The sequence below is a fragment of the Schistocerca cancellata genome, chromosome 9 (assembly GCF_023864275.1).
Source record: "Schistocerca cancellata isolate TAMUIC-IGC-003103 chromosome 9, iqSchCanc2.1, whole genome shotgun sequence".
NCBI classification, from domain to species: domain Eukaryota; kingdom Metazoa; phylum Arthropoda; class Insecta; order Orthoptera; family Acrididae; genus Schistocerca; species Schistocerca cancellata.
In genome coordinates, this window is record NC_064634.1 from 314,650,953 (window position 1) to 314,671,562 (window position 20,610).

At 39.9% G+C, this 20,610-nt stretch overlaps 1 protein-coding gene across 4 annotated transcripts in view; it reads right to left on the reverse strand.

The window, feature by feature from the left end:
- Positions 1 to 20,610, reverse strand: part of LOC126100804 (serine/threonine-protein kinase Tao) — a 201,891-nt gene that overhangs the window by 62,621 nt on the left and 118,660 nt on the right. For all 4 annotated transcript variants that reach the window (XM_049911437.1, XM_049911436.1, XM_049911435.1 and 1 more), the window contains 3 exons: positions 15,973 to 16,154; positions 13,034 to 13,184; positions 8,876 to 9,115 (listed from right to left, as the gene is read on the reverse strand). In XM_049911437.1, the coding sequence (XP_049767394.1) occupies positions 8,876 to 9,115; positions 13,034 to 13,184; positions 15,973 to 16,154 (573 nt within the window). The remainder of the gene's footprint in view (positions 1 to 8,875; positions 9,116 to 13,033; positions 13,185 to 15,972; positions 16,155 to 20,610) is intronic.

The following is a 20,610-nucleotide window of genomic DNA, read 5'->3' on the forward strand; positions in this document are numbered from 1 at the left end:
TGGACGAGGCAATTCTTCGTGCAGTTGACGATAACCCTAATGTCAGCGTCAGAGAAGTTGCTGCTGTACAAGGTAACGTTGACCATGTCACTGTATGGAGAGTGCTAAGGGAGAACCAGTTGTTTCCGTACCATGTACAGCGTGTCCAGACTATCAGCAGCTGATTGGCTTCCACGGGTACACTTCTGTGAATGGTTTATCCAACAATGTGTCAATCCTCATTTCAGTGCAAATGTTCTCTTTAAGGATGAGGCTTCATTCCAACGTGATCAAATTGTAAATTTTCACAATCAACATGTGTGGGCTGACGAGAATCCGCACGCAATTGTGCAATCACGTCATCAACACAGATTTTCTGTGAACATTTGGGCAGGTATTGTTGGTGATGTCTTGATTGGGCCCCATGTTCTTCCACCTACGCTCAATGGAGCACATTATCATGATTTCATACGGGATACTCTACCTGTGCTGCTAGAACATGTGCCTTTACAAGTACGACACAACATGTGGTTCATGCACGATGGAGCTCCTGCACATTTCAGTCAAAGTGTTCGTACGTTTCTCAACTACAATTTCGGTGACCGATGGATTGGTAGAGGCAGACCAATTCCATGGCCTCCATGCTCTCCTGACCTCAACCCTCTTGACTTTCATTTATGGGGGCATTTGAAAGCTCTTGTCTATGCAACCCCGGTACCTTTTTAGAGACTCTTCATGCTGGTATTGTGGACGGCTGAGATACAATACGCCATTCTCCAGGGCTGCATCAGCGTATCAGGGATTCCATGCGACGGAGGGTGGATGCATGTATCCTTGCTAACGGAGGACATTTTGAACATTTCCTGTAACAAAGAGTTTGAAGTCACGCTGGTACTTTCTTCTGTTGCTGTGTGTTTCCATTCCGTGATTAATGTGATTTGAAGAGAAGTAATAAAATGAGCTCTAACATGGCAAGTAAGTGTTTCCGGACACATGTCCACATAACATATTGTGTTTCTTTGTGTGTGAGGAATGTTTCCTGAAAGTTTGGCCGTACCTTTTTGTAACACCCTGTATAAATAATTATAACCCCCTTTTTTTTATTAAACTGTATCCCTTTCTTCAAGAGCCCAATAAGTTGTCAAATTTTTGGAATACACTTCTTATATCAAGAATTTAGAAGAATGTGATTCTTATTACTTATTATTTCCTTATTTAGTTAAGAATGGTGTTAAATCTTTGATGTTATACATGGCATTATCTATCCCTGTCCCTGAGTCAGTTAATACTATAGGTTTTGGGTGTGGCATTTCAGTTACCAGAAATTCTTCTCTCATACAAAGGATAGAACTGTGTGTGGCTTTCTCAACTTTTAAGTATTTCTTACAAATTTTAACTAAAACTGAAACTTCTATCTTGTCTTGAACTGGGGTCTGTCTCTACCATATCTTCTTCCTTTTGCCTGTCTCTCTTGTTAGCGATTCCTTGACATTATTGTACAGTACTGGTTGAATATTGGCAGTCTCTTCTGGCCATTCAATCCATTTCATAATTTGTTCTTCTTCTACTTGTCCTCCCTCTATTTCCACTCGAGAAACTTTAGTGATGGAGTGTGGTAGCTCATTTAATACCTTTCCAAGTTCTACTACTAGTTCCGCCCACTTCAAATGTCTGTTTACTCAATATGTTCGTCATAACATGTCAAGTTCTGGTATGGGGACTGCTTTGGTGGTGACATTTGGTTTGTGGGCCGCTCAACTGCACAGTCATCAGTGCCCGTACAAAGTCCCAATTTTTTACACAATTCAATTTTGTTTACTCAGTCCAATTTAGCCACTGTCACGATTGTTGTTGTTGTTGTTGTTGTTGATGATGAAGAAGAAGACAACACAAACACCCAGTCTCCGGGTAGAGAAAATCCCCAACCCGGCCGGGATTTGAACCCGGGACCCTGTCATCCAGAGGTGGCAACGCTAACCACTAGGCCACAGACTGCTTTGGGGATGGTATCAAGAAATTAAAATGTAATTAAGGTTCTGTTTTCCCATGCTAGAAATTCTTGAAACTGCTTGGCCACAAACTGTGTTCCGTTGTCACACAATAGGTTCTTAGGTTACCAACATCTTTAAAGTAATGGCCTCTTAATTTAATCAGCACACAATTGGTCGTCACTTTTTAGTGGATATACAGGGTGAATGAGAAGTCCCTGTACCCCTGTAACCACTGCTCAGTATCAGAAGATGTTACGCAGGTTGGTAGCTAAGTTACTCCTTATCAACTGTTGTAATCACTTGTTGGAACTTGTGTTTATATATTTCTGAAGTCTCAGTGTACTTTTGATTTGTAGTCAAGGCAGATGTGAACGATCATAGTTACACTACTGAGGAGCACTTATTGACAAGTGTGTGGGTGCACGGACGACAACACACAGGTCAGGCAAAGACAGATTATGGGAGCATTCCAGGAAAGACTTAATAAAGCTCCACAGCAAAAGGCAAGACTTCCAGACTGGGAAAAAATGCTTATGGTTTTGCTTTTGGCAGTGCTAAAAGACAGGCCGCAGAGTGGAAAAAAGAAGACACAAGAAGAAACATGTAACGGAGTCTCTGCTTCAATTCAACAATGTCCTACGAAGTAGACACGTAAACATGCTTCATAACTGTGTATACTGAGGATAACTATGGGAGATCACGTGATAAAAGACCTTAAGGTCAGACCTTTTAACCAACGTTCATGAATAAGTTATCAGATACAGGCCAGAATGAGTGAGTTATGGCGTAACTACGCAATTCAACTGAGGGTGAATTTTGTACTACAGCAATGGAAAAGCTCAAAAATATGTCAAGCACAACCTGGAAGTGTATGGAAACTTGTGTACAGCAAGATGGGGAACATATCAGATATATTGGGCACTTAATACATAAGTTAGTACTTCCATTAAAACAAATCAAATCAGTTACCATTCAAAATTAGAGGGTATGGGGACTTCTCACCTACATTGCAATTTAACCAACTTAGACCTACACTTCAACAACAAAGATGTGTCCTATTCCTCCCTGACCTCTGGATAGTGGACCATAGAAGTCACTGCTGATAACTCCTGTAGCTTGCTCGGAATAATGGGATACAACATTGTTTATACTTTAACTTTTTGAAAAAGTCTCAAAAGATTTTAATAATTTCTTTACTTGGTTACTCATATTTCTCAAGTAATAATACGGTACTTATTCATATGCATGACATTTTTTGGGACCAAAAGCACAATGGGGAAGATACCAAAGATATTGGGCACTTAGTACATAAGTAGTTGCGTTAAAACAAATTAAATCAATTACCAATCAAACATGGTAACATTCAATGTGTCACTACCAAGTTACTAATTTTATACTTGTTGTATACATAGCACTCATTTCTCCACATTGTTCTTTTCATGGAATATGATCTTAACTCCATCAGAACAGGTCTTGGAAGGCCCAACAGTAATGACCAGCAGTCATGTCATCCTCAGTTCACAGGCATCACTGGATGCGGATACGGAGGGGCATGTGGTCAGCACACTGCTCTCTCAGTTTGAGAGACTGGAGCCGCAACTTCTTAATCAAGTAGCTACTCAGTTTGCCTCACATGGGTTGAGTGCACCCGGAAGCCAACAGTGCTCGGTAGACCGGATGGTCAACCATCCAAGTGCTAGCCCAGCCCAACAGCGCTAAACTTTCGTGATCTGATGGGAACCGGTGTTGCCACTGTGGCAAGGCCATTGGCTGTGGAATATGATACTCTTGTACAATCTCCATTGGTCACAGGTGTCTGTACTATTCTGTTGCAAGTTATCAATATGAACCCTTAAATGTATGTCCTACCTTTGTTTTCTTTCTAAACTGTAACAAAATTCTCATCTTTTCCATATTTATTAACCTTTGAAAAATAAAATGCAGTTTCCCCTTTCTTTTACATCTAGATTTGACTGAGGCCTGTAGGTAATTAAGATAGTGCATCTGGCACTGTCATCTTGTCCTCATATATGTAATAGAAAATCTAAACACATATAGAAAAAGAGCCAATCTTTTGAGTCTATCTCGTAGTTTGCTTTTCAATAGAAATGTTAATGCACTACAATCTGTGCAGTCCAGTCACATTAATGTTTCACAGCCTGTGGCTGACAATATGCAATAACCACTCACAGATGGCAGGTAGCAGCATTAGCTGTGAAGGGTACATAAAGCATGTTGGGGAGACATGGAAAACAGTGCAGTCGTTATAGCAATGTAGAAATAGAGTGATTTATCTGGCATCCAAAAGGACATGTTCATTGGCTTTTGGGTCAAAGGTGGAAACATTTCACAAATGACTAAATTTGCACGGTTGAAGTATATGGTGCATGGCAAAATGGTGCTGTCCAAAAGTGGCACCAAGACAACTATTCTGCACCACAGACCATAGATGACAGAGGTAAACGATGGCTGGGGAATTGTGTAGGGCAGAAAGACATGCAACTTTAGAGTACCTGTAAAGCAACTGACCATCCAGGTGAAACAAGGGGCTACCAACAGTGTTTCCTCAAGGACCATTCAGAGAACAATGTGTACAGACATCCACAGCAGGCTCCTGGTTTACGCACCCATGCTGACTGCTGTACATCGGCAATAAAGGCTGGAATTTGCATGCTAATACTGCAATTGAATGTCCACTAAGTGACACTAGGTGTCCTTTTCAGATGAATCATGTTGTACGCTAAATCACACAAATGGCCACTGGCATGTACAGCATGAACCATCTGAAAGCAAACACCCTGTAGCAATCACTGGAAGTGTCCAGGACGAAGGGTGGTCTCGTAATCCAGAAAGGCACAACAAAAGTATGCATTTATCCTTGGGCACCATGTCTACCCCTACATACCAGCAGGACAACGCAACATGTCACACAGCTCGCAGTGCACGTGTGTGGTTTGAAGAGTATCAGGATGAGTTGACCATACTCCACTGGCCATTAAATTCCTCCAATTTAAACATAATTAAGAATCTGTGTTACTACGCTGATAGGGCTGTTTGCACCATTGATCCTCAATTGAGAACTCTAATGCAGCAAGCCACATGGCACTGTAATTGGCATGGCTCCACACCCTGTCAGTACCTTCCAAAAACTCATTACCTCTCTTCTTGGCAGGTCTCGTAGCAAAAAGTGGTTATTCAGGCTTTTGAAAGGTGTAGTTTCGTTTCCTGCTAATAGGTACCTAAATTTCTCAACACTCATATTACAGACAAATGATATGTAAGCATACTACAAGCTAAAGTTATCAGCCTGTGTTCTACTGTATTGTCTGTCTTATATTCCTAAAAAATGTGACATCCCAAATCATGGTTGTATGTATGTATTTAGTCATTGCTAAATGGAAAGGTAAAGTGAAATTTGGGAGACCTAGTAATGTTGAGTTTGCCAAAGTTTCTTTTATATTGTTGAATTCTTCTTTGCAATGTATATCCCAGTACCAGGCTGTGTTTTGTTTCAATAGTTTCATTGAATTAGGTCCATTAAGCACTGCATTTGGAAGGAATTTTCTGTAAAATGCTATTATTCCTAGCTAAGATTTTGGAAACTTCATATGAAAAAAAATTCGTCTGAAGTTCTGAGGTATTCCTTCCGTGGTGTGGATGCCATAACTGTGTCATCCATTATAATGACACTTTATCCCTTAACCCATTACCTGTCACCTTATCAAATGCTCTTATGAATACTGGCACAGAAATATGTATACCAAAGGGTTGTACTTGGAACCGATATGACTGGTCTTCGAATAGAAATGTTTTATATTTTCTCGATTTGTTGTGTAGTGCCATTTGCCAATATCCTACTCTTAAATCCAATGTGCTTATGTACATTGCCCATGCGAACTTCAATGACATTCTTCTATTAAGAATAGCCTGTCCCTTCCTGGTTCAATTATTTTATTGAAAGTGCATGTGTCTAGTACCAATTGTATGGTTCCACTGGATTTTTAACAACTACTAAAGGTTTGTTGTAACAACTATCAGATGTCTCAACTGCATTTCACTAACATTTTACTAATTTTATTTTGTACCAATGGCTTTATAGATACTTATATAGAGTATGGTTTTATGTAGAATGGATTGAAAGGTTTAATCTTTTAAGTACAAACAAGATTTCTAATAATCCCTGAACTTTAAGAGCCGGCCGCGGTGGCCGTACGATTCTAGGCGCTGCAGTCCGGAACCGCGGGACTGCTACGGTCACAGGTTCGAATCCTGCCTCGAGCATGGATGTGTGTGATGTCCTTAGGTTAGTTAGGTTTAAGTAGTCCTAAGTTCTAGGGAACTGATGACCTAAGATGTTCAGTCCCATAGTGCTCAGAGCAATTTGAACCATTTTTTGAACTTTAAGAAATTTATTTATCATATCATCTTTTTTGTTTGTGTTAAGACAGTTTTCTTATTTATATTGTTCGTTACATCATTTTTGTTTACCTGTAAATCATAATCGTGTAACTGGTGTTCGGTATTTTTGTCCTTGTTCAGCTTCTGTCTTAAGAGTTAAACCCAATCTAAGCGTAATTATTTGTTCAAAGTATATCTTAACTATTTCTTCTTCTTGTCGATATGGAAATATTTCTGCTGCATTACGGAAATATAATGATGCCTTCTGGTCTGAAAGCAAATATATGCCTTTTAAAACTGCAACAGTGAACACTTGTTGCTGAAATGTATATCCATTTAAACCTAGCATTACCAACGTGCTTTTGATAACTTCTGCAACTAAGAGGGTGGAGATGTACTTAATGGGGGGAAAAAAAAAGAGAATTGTTAATTGTCACTGACTTTTAGATACTGATGTGTAAGAAGGGCTCTGAACCTAAAAATACGAGTATAACATCTGTTGGGAAAAGTAACATCCTCTAGCAAGACTTATCTTTGTGTGTTAAGTTTTACTCATAGATTTAAAACTATTACAGAATGTGGGAGAAGAAATCATTAAAAACAATAAAAAAAATTTTCCAAATTCATGTTTACATGACTAGATAACAATATTTGCAACAAAATGTGAGCAAAAAGTAACATCCAAGAATACCGTATATGAGGTGAGGTTTGAATCACGAATGGGTATGCATTCAATAGATTCGAATGTCCAAATAAAAACGAAATTTTTGGACACACTAAATGTATTCTCCCAATTAAATTTCACATGGTCATTTCTGAATGTCATGCTATTTTTCTTGGTGTTGACTTCATCCTTACTGAGGCTAAGATACACATTTCTATCCATGTTAAACCTACAAACAAGTACCAGTACTCACATTTTCACAGTTGCCATCCTTTTCATGTCAAATATTCCCTCCTATATAGCCTTGGAATTTGAAGCAAGCCTTCACATTGGAGTCAAACATTTTTCTTCAGATGCAGGCACTTTACAACAGTGCATCACCATTCTCAGCTCAGCATCTACTGTACCTAAAGTATGCCAGCAACCTAGTTCAAAAGAGATCTCCAGGGTCACCGAATCCAATACTGGTATTGCTGATCCTTCCAAAAAACAATTTAGGAACACGCCATTCGTCACTCAGTACTACCCAGGTACTGAACGTATTTATCAGTTACTTCCACAAGGCTAGGACTTCCTAAACTCATGCACTGAAAATAGGTCCACCATTCTGTCTTGACATTTTGCCCAACACATCTAGGATAGTTTTGGCCCCCTCCCCCTCAAATTTCTGCAATACCCTCATCAGGCCCCATGTTGTCTCCTGCATCTATTTCCCTACCCTATGGCTCCTACACCTGTGACAATTACTGCAGTAGAAGACCATTGCACCCTTCTCACACCACCTATACCAGACCTGCAACTGGCAGAACATATGCTATCAAACAGAGTCACCTGTGAAATGAAATGCTGGGTACCAGCTCCTGTGTAAGCACTATTTCACCTTCTACAATGGTATGAGTAGCAACAAGCTATGTTACGGCGAATGATCATATACAAAGGGTATATAAAGGCAACACACAACATCCTGTCACAGGACATGGCAGCTGTGACCTCGGTGCCTGTTTCACCATGTGTGCCATCTAGATTCTCCTTCCTGACACGCCTCCCAGAACTCTGCAGATGTGAACTGTCATTACAACATTCGATTGGTTCTCGCAACCCACCTGCTCTAAATTTATGATAATTTTTATTGGTCCCCGTGTTTATTTTTGATACCTATTCTTTTTCTTCATTCCGTTTTAGTTTTCTATATCTTAATTTTCTAACCTGTCTATTTTTCCCCACTCTCTCACCTATTTACCATATATAATGTACTTAGCTTTTTGCACTTACTAACTCTTGCATGATGTTTTTTCAGTACTCTGTGTCTTGCTTACTACCCACCTTCTCAGGTTATCGAACTTTGCCTGAAGCAAGCACCAACAATCAGTACTTTCCTTCTCATCCCATTCAGTAAGCCTCTCCTGACCCGAGGTTTTCGGTGTTTTTTCCATAACCCTCTCCACTTCCTAAACCTCACCAGTCCTTTTCTTTCATTCTTCTTCCTTTCCCTTCAGGTCTTCTGCCATTAGAAGCCACTGACTCTAAAAGCTTGTACATTTCCATATACTTTGTGTGTTTTCTCCTGCCACCGCTTGGTGAGTATATTTTTTATATATCCGTATTATATTATAGTTTCAATCATTGGTTATTTTTGTTCAAATAAAATTTTAGTAACTCTATTGCCACTATATAATGACTGAAGAATAAACTTTTAGTGAGCTAGAACATTTTGGCAAGTGAAAAATGATGATTTCAAATAATACAACCACCCAATTACTGTTTAATAAACAGACACCAATGTTTCAACATTTTGCAGAATTAGCTTCACATACCACATATTCCTAATACCAAAGTGGCCCACCTTGAGGCTCTTCGGCTGCTGCTTCAGCTCTAATGCATGCTTCTTACGTAGCTCCCGTTCAGCACGCTCCATATAGTCCTGTTGGTTCTGCAGTTCTGATGCATGCTGCCTCATGATCTGATCCTCACGAAGTTGATGCACAGCTCTTTGCTGCCTGTACTCCAATTCCTGCGTTTTCTCGTGGTGCCGAAGAAGCATTGCGTGAGCTTGCTCCAGTTGTTGCTGTCTCTTACTTAACTCCTGGAAAAAGACAAAGCATACAAGACATCAGTAAACCAACTGATTGGCTTTCATACTTAATACACTATGGCACAAACTCTAATTATAAATTTCTGTAACTCACAAAAAAATAGGTTGCAACAACATCATGCTGAAAGATTTGTGCCAACTTTTTTAAAAGAAAATTTAGAAACATCAAAAATTTGAATTATAAAATGGCAAACTGTAAACAACTTTGATTGCAGCTATGATGATGTTAATAACTTCAGTATTTAATTTTGCACAACTTAATAATGGGCACTCTATTAGAAAGGTGTCAGTCTTTGGCTACCAGTAAGAATCATCCCAGTATCCACTTGTTATAATATGGCAAATTACGAAAAAATGAAATCCAGACGGATCGACCAGGTGAAAAAACAATCTGAATCATCTCATAAAGTTTAGTTTGATAAAATTATTTAAATGGATAGATAAAAGTTTTTTTTTTTTTTTCATTCATCCAGTAAGATACCACCACTTGTGACATTGTTGCCAACAGTAATCAAGAGAACATTCAAACTATTCTTCAAAGTCTTCGATCAAAATCATCAAGAAGTCCAAATAATTAATTTTATTCAGCAATGAGCATCTTAAGATACGTGTAATAATACGTAAAGGGCTCAAACAAGCAGACAACTGCATTGTTATGCTGGAGAATAATTTTGGTGTACATTACTAAATTTTATAAAACTCTACCTGGCAGAGATCAGAGTCAAGGGGACCAGCTTGGAGCCAGTGTGACTGTGTGAACATCAACGTGGCTTACTGCTGATGTAGCACAAGGTAGAGCACCAGGCAAGCACTGCCACACAAAATCTCAGCAAAGGGAGCAAAAGCGCAATTCGCAAAATGTTACATAACAGTGTAGTATGAAGTAACATTCTGTAACTTCAAGTGCCAGAGCACCTCTGCAATAGTCAAATCTTGCTGAAAGACCCAATCTCAGTGACACCAAAATAATTACTGAACTACCAAAGTGAAGCAAAGAGCACGGAAGAGACCAATATACGAGGGCAAATTCAATAGTGCACCCAGAGAGACTGTTTCATAGGTGCAAGCTCAGCTTTTTAAATAATGAGGCTTTTGGAGTCTAAATACCCATTCACTCATGTTAACTTTCTGTGTGTGTTGCTAGAACTGGAGAGAACAACGGACTATAGAGTTTCATTGAAACCACGAGAAGCTGATTGATTATGATCTGCCTGCTACCCACTTGCTGACTTCAACACAGACACAGCCAATCCGACGCAAACTACAACTGTGGCCTGCCATTACCACCTACTGAAACGTCGCGTATTAGGATTAGACTGGTCTGCATATGGAAAAAGTTGTTACCTCCACACCATCCAGCAGTGTGTGTTCATGCAGCCTCCTGGCCAACTTGTGAATATCTGCAATTTTTGTTGATCCATTGTGGACGACCAGGGCATATTCTTCACGACAACTGACATCTACCACACTGCTGGCTATCTGCACTTAAGCACGTCATGGACTGTGTATGAGAGCGCTGAGATGTCCAGGTCACACTGGACCACAGAAATGTTCAGTGTGAGCAGCACCTGCCCGTCTGCACACTGCTGACAGCATAACAAGCAGCCACAGCTCAGACATGCAGCACCACTGTCACAACTTGCTGAAAGGACATATTACACCTTCGTACCTTGTGCTTATGCCCGACCACCCGCACGATGCACTGAGACACTTTTATAACTCTGTAAACTCAACCTGGTAAATAAGTGTTATTACAAATACCACGGTTATCACTTAAGGCCTCTGGGTGTATTCTGCATCACTTTCCCATACTCTCCATACTCTGTCTCCTACAAACAAAGTGACATCAGCTCCCCAGGGTTTATCCAGAAGTAAGGTTCCCTTCATTTGTACGAATAGGCAACATTGTTTCTTCTCACAGAAATTTGTGTCATTAAAAAGAAGAGACTTGGCTCTTTTTACTACAGAATTGCCATCTTTTTCTACACAATGGTGCTCCAATTTTTGTATCTGCATGCCGTAGAACTCCTCCGCCAACCCACTGAGCAAGCACTTCCCCTCTTCTTTGATTTCATCGTCATTCTGGAAAAGCTGGCCACCTAAGTGTTCCTTTAACGTGGGGAACAAGTGATAATCACTAGGTGCAACGTCCAGACTGTAAAGTGGGTGGAGCTTGACAGTCCAACCAAAGTTTGACAAAAGTTCCTCGGTTCGCCAGGAGACATGAGGTTCGGCATTATAGTGCAGCAGCATTACACCTTCTGTTAGTCATCCTCTCCGGCAGTTCTGGAGAGCTGGCCTGAATTTTCATAGTGTTTTGCAATAACTGTCAGAGTCGATTGGTGTCCCGGGTTCCATAACATCGCTCCCAAAACATAGTGGCCATTACTTTGCCAGCAGGAGGAGATTTTTTGAAATTCTTTGTGACTAATGAGCCAGAGTGACACCATTGTTTGGATTTTTCTTTCATTTCGGAAGTGAAATGAAACGTCTACATTTAATATCCCATAACAATGGAGTCCAACAATCCTTCCTTATTTTATTGACACTTTTGAAGAAACTGGCGAGCATAGTGCAGGCGTTACTCCTTGTGTTCTGCTGTCAGCATACGTGGTACCCACTGAGTGCAATACTTGTGATATCCAAATTTCCCATCAAAGCTCTTTCAACTGTACCATAAGAACTCCCAGGAGTCCAAGCAACAAATTCACAGACGGTGATCCTTCTGTTTTGAAGCACTTCGCGGTGGATGATCTCGATAACTGCCTCTGAAACTGAAGGTCTTCCACTCCGTTCTTCATTGCACACATCATTCAGACTGGCACTTAATTCCTGCACTATTTTCTGATTCCTGCACTATTTTCTGATGTGTTGAATGGACAAACTTGTCACCATACACTTGTGTGAACTGATGATAATATCCATGGGTGGAGTTCCTTTCACATGCAAAAACCGAATTACAAAACTAATCTCTCACTTGGCGGGATCAACAATGGGTACCTCCATCACGGATGGCTGCGGAGCCAATGCTGAGTGGTGCAGCGAAGTGCAGCCAGGTCCTCGCGCATGCACATGTAAAATTAAAAGGGAAATAAATAGATTTAAGTGCCATGAGTTTTGTGGAAAGGGGAAAAATAAATAAATAGAATTAAAAAAAAATTGTGATTGTTATACTACTGGAGGTACTGTAAATTCATTTTCTACACAATGATAGAACTTACACTGAGACAAATCATAAGACACTGACATGAAGCCATTTCTGTATAGAATTTTTCATAATGTGGGTCAAACATCTACTGCCATTAATTGGGATGTGCAGTTTGACTTTTTCTATCTATTCAGCAAAACAGTGCCATGCTGTATACCCTAAATTACTTAAAAATATGAAAACAGATCATTATAGTGAACAAAATTAAGCAACTAAGACTGCAGCTGCACTGTTAATATATGACATCCTGGGGGGAGCTGCAATCCACAGAGAATTGCAGTAGCATCTTAAAATTGCCACTTCCACTCTTACACCATTTCCCAGGGTGTGCTTCTCCTTAAACACCACAGATCTCAATAATAGTGATCCATGTTAACCTGAACAGATGTGATTACAATCTGTGTATGCTCTTCTGGTCACAATCCATTCCACTCAAACGCTACTGTAATTAAGACTGCTTGTGAAACCTAAAAAGTGATCAGATGCACACTTCACATATTTTAATCAGTCTAAGTTTCTACGAGTCAGATGCACACTTCACATATTTTAATCAGTCTAAGTTTCTACGAGTAAGTATTAACAACAGACAATACGAACTGATCTAGCAACTTCCCACCATCTGCAAAACTGATAATAGTGCATCATCTCAGTACTGTAATTTGAATCAAGATTCTGTAAAGCAGCAGGGTCAATATTATCACCTCTTGAAGAAGCTCCCTTTCAAGGCTCTGGAATAGAAGGAATTTTTTTCTTCTGAATTTCCGAATCTCCAAATCGAGATATTCTTTCTGGCCTCTAAGAAGTCTTTGCTCTTCTTGAGCTTCCAGTTGCTTGAGGTTGTCTTTCTGACTCCTGGAAGAAAAATATAAGTCAACTGACATAAAAATTTAAAATAAGTAAATAACAACAAATAATTAAATCTCTAGTTAGGGAATAAAGGGGATATCCCTTGAAATCACTAAATTTACTTTGTTTGATATCACATCACTGTGCTCTTATTGGAATCATTCCTGTCTTTTTTTGGATTGAGTTAACAACTTTGAGATGATCGAAGAGCTGTTACACAGAAAGCCACTTCTCTCTACACATCTCACATGCAAGATTTTTACCGATTTCTAGTAAAAAAGACGGAGACAGCAACAATTTAAAGTGATATGATTACTAATTGACCATGACTGTTTCAGAAATACGAAAAGGTTTTTCAGGGACAGCTACCAGTCGTAAAATTTTGTTTACTTACATAAATGAATTAATGAAGCAACATGTTTAGGTGTACAAACCTCATCTATGTTTACTTTTGGTAAATGTTTCTGTACTGGCATTGTCGTATGTACATACAATAAGATTCAATTCAAGACTGACATGACTCAAAAATAACTACCACACTTGTGCAGGGTATAAAAGCATCCCAAGATGCCGTTGATTCCAAACAAATTGCTCTGTGACATAACTGTCAACCAGAAGAGTTTACTCACTCATTTACAGAGCTGAATGTTAAAGTAGTGCAAAGTGTCAACTGTTCATAGTGGTTTCTCAGCACTTTTCCTACCTACCATAACAGCAACGAAATGCGACTGATTGCATTACTATGGAACTATTTTCTAACTTTTGCATCTTTGTACAGATTCATCACAATCTATTAACTCTGTAGAAGCGAACGTAAGTTTACTGTAAGATGTAGTTCTTATGCTCTACTGGAAGATGGAAACAGCATTAGTCCCTTGTAGCCTCATGGAAAACAACATGCAGAAATGAATTTCATCAAGGAGAAGCAATAGAAGTAGGTGCGCACAGATTAAAATGGTTCCTACTTTTGATGGAGGTCAACACTTATTGAGCATGCAAGTACAACAATCTTCTAAGGAAAACATCTGTAGCAAGCTATCCCTTGCACTGCCACAAAGTTGATTTGTTTTGATGAAACTTTGTACAAGTTTTGTACACAGTTAAAGTTCAACAACAAAGTCATGCACTAATATGCATGATTAAAAACTATCTTTTATTCCAAAAGAAGCTCCCTCCGTGTTTTATAAATAATGCAAAGGCTGTAGAGGAAGCAGTGGCGACAAAGTTGGTGTAGACTTTGTATCGAATTTCCAGAAAGTGTTATGAGCCTCCTTTGTGTCATCTGTGTGGTCCTACACAATTTGCCACAGCCATGGCAGCTGGTACATCATGAGAAGTACGCTGGGTCTGAGAGGAAAAATACAAAATTTATCAAATACATGGCAAGAAATAACCAGACTTGGCACATTCAATGATACTTTAAAACGACTTTCACATTATAATGAATATATTTGTGCAATTGAAAATTTGGATTCTTTGTGATTTTGTTTTATGGTCAGTAATCTGTGGTCCAAGGCATATTCTAGTGTCTAAGTTTTTGTCTCCTAATGCTGGAGACATCACCGGAGACTATAAAGACTCATTAGTTTCAAAATTACATATGCTCAGCAAGCTGATGTTCATAAGCACCCATGCAATGGTCTGGTTGTAATGACACCAGACCACTGCCCACAATCGTGGAGTTATGCTGCTTGGTCATATGCAGCTTGTACTGTGAAGGAGTTGCCACTGTTTCCTATATTTAGTATTAAGGATCACAATATGTCTAGTGCACAGAAACACACGTTGGAGCATGCCCTAATGCCCATAAGAGAAAAATCTGTGTCTGCAAGTACAACTGAAAATTTGTGATGCATTGGGACTAACTCTGATTTCCTAATTTTCGTAAGAAGTCACTTTAGTCACTGAACTTTCCAAGCATGCCTTCAGGTGTGACTAACTTTTATTGCCACTGATGTTTCCACCTGTCTCGTACAAATTTTCAACTGTCATGGCATTTTTGTTACATTGCAGTTTCAGTATTTCTCACCAGTTTTTATAAACATTTCATGTCATCACATCTTCATCGATTTCATCATCACCAACCCATTTATTTCATTTTACTCCATTTAATTTAAATTTTACATTATATAAAAAAATCACAAACAATCTATTTAGTACAAACACATCAACTGGACTTTTTCAGGTCACTCGAGTCAGAAGCCTCTTCTCTTCCTGACTACAAACGGAATGACCAAATAAAAGATGAGACTTGGTCAGAATGATTCACGGAACAAGAAGGAAGGAAGGAAGGAAGGAAGGCTAGAGCACTGGCTTGGATTACGAGAGGATGGGGAAGGAAATCGGCCACCCCTTTTCCAAGCAACATCCCAGCATTTGTCTGGGGAGATTTAGGGGAACCGCAGGAAGCCTAAGTTACGATGACTGGACTGGGAATTCAACCATCATCCTCCCCAATGAGAGACCAGTGTGAAAACCACTGTGGCACCTCACTTAGTATGGAATAAGAGAGCATATGGTGAAGATATCAGAACCTTATTTATTCCCAGAACAGAAAGCCACGGAACTGTTTACTCTTCAATAGTCCATTGTCATTGTAACTATTAAAATAAAGTAACAGAATACAACTGTGACAAATGAATTAGATAACACATTATAATACTGAATTCCAATTTCAAATGCCTAATCCACAGAGTCACAGTGATGTGAAAATAACATTGTCAGTGTTCCAGGGGGACACATGGTATCCTGCCTTACTGACTACAGAAACTGGCCCAACAGCAGGCTGACGTACTGCAGGGTGGCGTCGCGTTGCCGCTTTGGTGTCGATTCGTCTAGGCTCAGTTCCCGTTTCCACCGCTCTTTACTCATCTTGTACTCCTTCTTTTTCTGTGTCTCAAAGGCCTTACGATCTTGTTCCTGTCGACTCATAATATCCTTCTGTAACTTCTTTTCTGCTGCCTGATTCTGCTTCACCTGTTTGTAACAAGAATTACAATTGTGAAAAGTAAGACAGCAAAATGTAACTAACAGCACCATATTCTCAAATTATCCACCAATAAACAAGGAGCACTTATTTAAATGTTGTGACATATAGTAAAGAGTTTTTACATTATCATTATCAGTAAACAGGGTACAACACTTCCACTGCTGGTCATTAAAACTGCAACAGCAAGATAATGGCACACACAATGTCAAACTGGCATGAAGAATACCACATGCTTGAATATGCAAATAGTACAGCCTTCCAGCAGAACTGCACAGATCAGTAGGAGTAACACCATTAACTTTCCACACGTGCGGAAAGAATACACAGATATCATGGCTGAATGTTCGTTGGTTGTGATAACATTGTGTCACGCCTCTTGAAAAACAGAAAAACATCTACAAACACGAGTCACAATTTAACAGAATGAGGACTGTGGGCTATTGAGACTGCTGTTTATCATTCTGCAATATTGCTGCTCACATTGGACAGGGGCCCAGAACTTTGAAGCAAATATGGATTCAATCGATTTAGGATGGCTATACTCAATGTCAGGCCCCTAAGTGCCCTAGAGGACAGACAAACGGTTCATTCGGCCAGGCAGGATCATACAGACATGTCAGGTGCCTTGACTCAAGAAATGGACTTGCTAGCAGCAAGATAAGTAACCACACAAGTAGTACAAGGTTGTCTGGAGAGCCAGGGATTGATAGTATAACAACCTTTGTTATGGCTTCTCTTCAAGTGGAAGGAGGACAAGACATGCAAAGATGCATTTAATGAAAGCACTGGACAAAGGGGAGGCACCACATCCCATTTTCAGACAAGTCCTGGTTCTGGGTACAGCATCACAATCAAAGTATCCACATGTGGAGGATAGTGAACGCTGCTTATTGTATTTGTCATTGTCATATGGGCCCAGGTGCCTGGCATACTAATATGAGATGCCACTAAATACACAACATGATCCTCTGGTTAACATAATAACTAATTTCAACAGTGTATGTTACACTTATGGCCTGTTAAGACCTTATTTTATTTATGTGGTCTCCATGACGAACGACTGTTGCCTGTATTGTTGTGAGGTACTGAATTCAGAAGTTTAAACTCTTGCCCAGGCCAGCATTTCTGCACATCTCACTCACCAAAAACTCTGTCATGGATTGTTGACAGACTGGCAGATCTTCACATCTATACATTCTGCAAGCTATGTTACAGTGTGCGGCAGATGGTACTGTCCTGTCACTTGCCCCTTCCCAGCTCTGGATGCGCGTGAAACGATAGTTGGTAAGCCTTTACATGAACAGAAACATGTCCAAATTTACCTTCATGGTCCTAGCCACATATATCAAGAAGCAATATAGTAATTCACTCTTCTACGAAAGTACATTCACAGAATTTTAACAGTATGCCAATCATGATGCACAATGCCTCTCTTCAAACATCTGTCACTGGATTTGGACGAGGATACCTGTGAAGCTTCAATGCTTACTAAATATATCTTTGATGAAAGATGCTGCTCTTCTTTCAGTTTCTTCTATTAGTCCTTTTCTGGTATGAGTTCCAGACTAATAAACAATATTCTGGTATCAGTCAAACAATGGTACTGTAAGTGACCTCTTCTGTGGAGGACTAAATTTCCTGTGGGTTCTTCCAATGACTCTCAGTCTGGCATCTGCCTTACTCGCAATTAGTTTTATACGGTCACTATTTCCTTCTGGCTATTTCAAAGCATTATGATACATTTGTTTATGTTGTGAGTCAACCGCAAATCCCTGCACCAAGTGTCGATCATCTGCATGGCTTCCTGCATTTTGTTACAACTTTATAGGATAGCAACTTCTCTCTATAGAACAGCATCATCTCTGAACAGCCTCACATTATCTACTAGGCCACACATAAATATAACATCGTAATCAGGCGCTGAAGACGATAAGATAGTTCACCAACTGCCATGTACTCCTCAGTCATTCTTTATTGGATGTGGCATAGTGGTGCATGGTGTCACCCCACCACACTCCTGACTGTTGCGACATTCTAGCCTTGGAGCTGCTGTTCTTCAACTGGTGTGATGAGGCCGAGTACACCTCGGCCCTGTCCTTCCACCAAGGAAAAATCCCTAACAGTACTGGGAATTGTACCCAGGTCCCCCTGCATGTGCATCTGTCCTGTTGGGGGTCTGTTCTGTTGTGCACTCAGCTACTGAGGTGAGCATTTATGTATGTTTAATGAGCAGTAGTAGTCCTGTAATGTTGTTCCCTTGGAAGACATTGAAAGTTACTGTTATGTCTGATTATTTCTCTCCATTAGGAATGATACACTGTGTTCTACTTGCTAGAAACTTTTAAATCCAGCCACATAACTGGTCTGATATTCAATACAATTATTTAGTTTACAGAGAGTGTGTGGAAATGAATCCACACACACACACACACACACACACACTGGTAGTCAAGGCACATGACATCATTGTGGGTACCAACATCTGCTGCCTTATGGGTATCTTGAGTGAAGGGAGTGATCTGTGTTTCATATGATCATTGTTTGTAGAATACATGATGATTCCTAGGGAGGAGATTTCCGGTCTCCAAATAGTTTAGAATATGTGAGCATAAAACAGGTTCTAAAATTCAATAGACTCATATAGGTCTACAGTTGTGTCCATCTTTTCGATGACCATTCTTTGAGATGAAAAGGACCTGTGAATTTTGCAATCACTAAGAACACTATGTTCATTTAGTGACTTATGGGAGACTGCTGTTAGAAAAGGAGGAAGTCCTTTCACATACTCTTTGTATCCCCTCAGATCCAGAAGCCTTTCCTCCACTGAGTTACTTTAGTTGATTTTGCATCTCACAGTCATGTATGCTACCTGTGATTTTGACTTTCATGCAATGATTTAAAAAAAAGAGAAACCACAGTAAATCATCTTCAGTGAAACCATTTTGGAAACAGGAATTTAGCGATTAGTTTTTCCTTCTACCATCCTCTGTTTCATTGCCATCATGGAAACAAGAGACTATGGACTGATGGTTTTGATTCTTTTACTGATTTAATATAAGACTGAAACTTTACAGGATTTTACTCTGATTGACAGACACAATTTTACTCTCAAATTCACTGACTGCTACTCACCTTATAGCAGAGATACAGAGTTGCAGAATGGTACAACAAAAAGACTGTTAGGACAGTTAGCTTTCAGACAAAAAGGTCTTTGTCAAAAATAGACAAAACACACACACACACACACACACACACACACACACAAACGCATTCTCGCATGACCACAGTCTCTCGTAGCTTGGTTCCCTACACTTGGTCTTCTCAATTATTTAACATGTGAATATTCATCATAGATTTAACATTTATTCCGGAAGTGTAATGCCACATAAAGGTATAAATTTGACAATTTATACTGTCACTTTATGTTGTGAATGAAGCAGAATTAGATGACTTTCAGTTGATTTAGTAACAATGTAACTCTTCACTTACATACATTCTTAAAAAGCATATTATTATAAAAAATGGCCATCACCAAACTGTGGCCAAGAGCAGAGTGGCCACTCACCAGCAGAATACACTGCTGAGTACAACAGGCTAGATTTAAATGGATGCTTCAATCTCAATCCTTCCTCCCAGCACCAGCTTTTCTGAACCATATAGATGGGAACAATCAAACAATGAAAAATCCAGGATGGAATGTAACAATATCAGAGAGGAAAGTTGCTACTCAACATATAGCGGAGATGCTGAGTCGCGATAGGCACAGTGTAGTTTCAGCTCTCTGAGACTGCAGACACACGCGCAAAGGCTTAATGGCCGAAAGTTACAAGTGTGTGAATCTTTTTATTGTGCCTATCGCGACGCAGCATCTCCGCTATATGGTGAGTAGCAACTTCCCTCTCACATATAGATGAAAGTTATCCTTGAAACACATCCTTTGTTCCAGTAGTCCTTCTGGCCTCTACCTATATCAACTCCTTAAGATGAGAGTTATTCTCGAAACACATCCTTTGTTCCAGGAGTCCTTCTGGCCTCTAAATGTATCAACTCCTTGCACGCGCGCACACGCACGCACACACACACCATCTTCCCAACAGTCTTTCCTCCTCCTGTTATGTCACACTTCCCCAATCCACTTGTCACATCATCATCATAGTATTCTGGGCAAACTCACTGATTCTGGTGCACATGATGTGCATTCATATCATGTGGACCTGCTGCCTCTCCCTCCCGTATTACCATCTCATACACCTATGTCTTCCTCTGAGCCGTCAGCCACTCTTCCTTAACCTTTCTTACCACACTCCACCTCTTTTCTCCCCTCACTCACTTCACCCAACACAACCGCTCACCCCAGTCTACCAGCTGAGCTGCAGTCCTGCTATTGTGTATTCAGTTGGCACAATGTAGTTGTCTAGGATAGGGTAGCATGGAGAGCTGCAT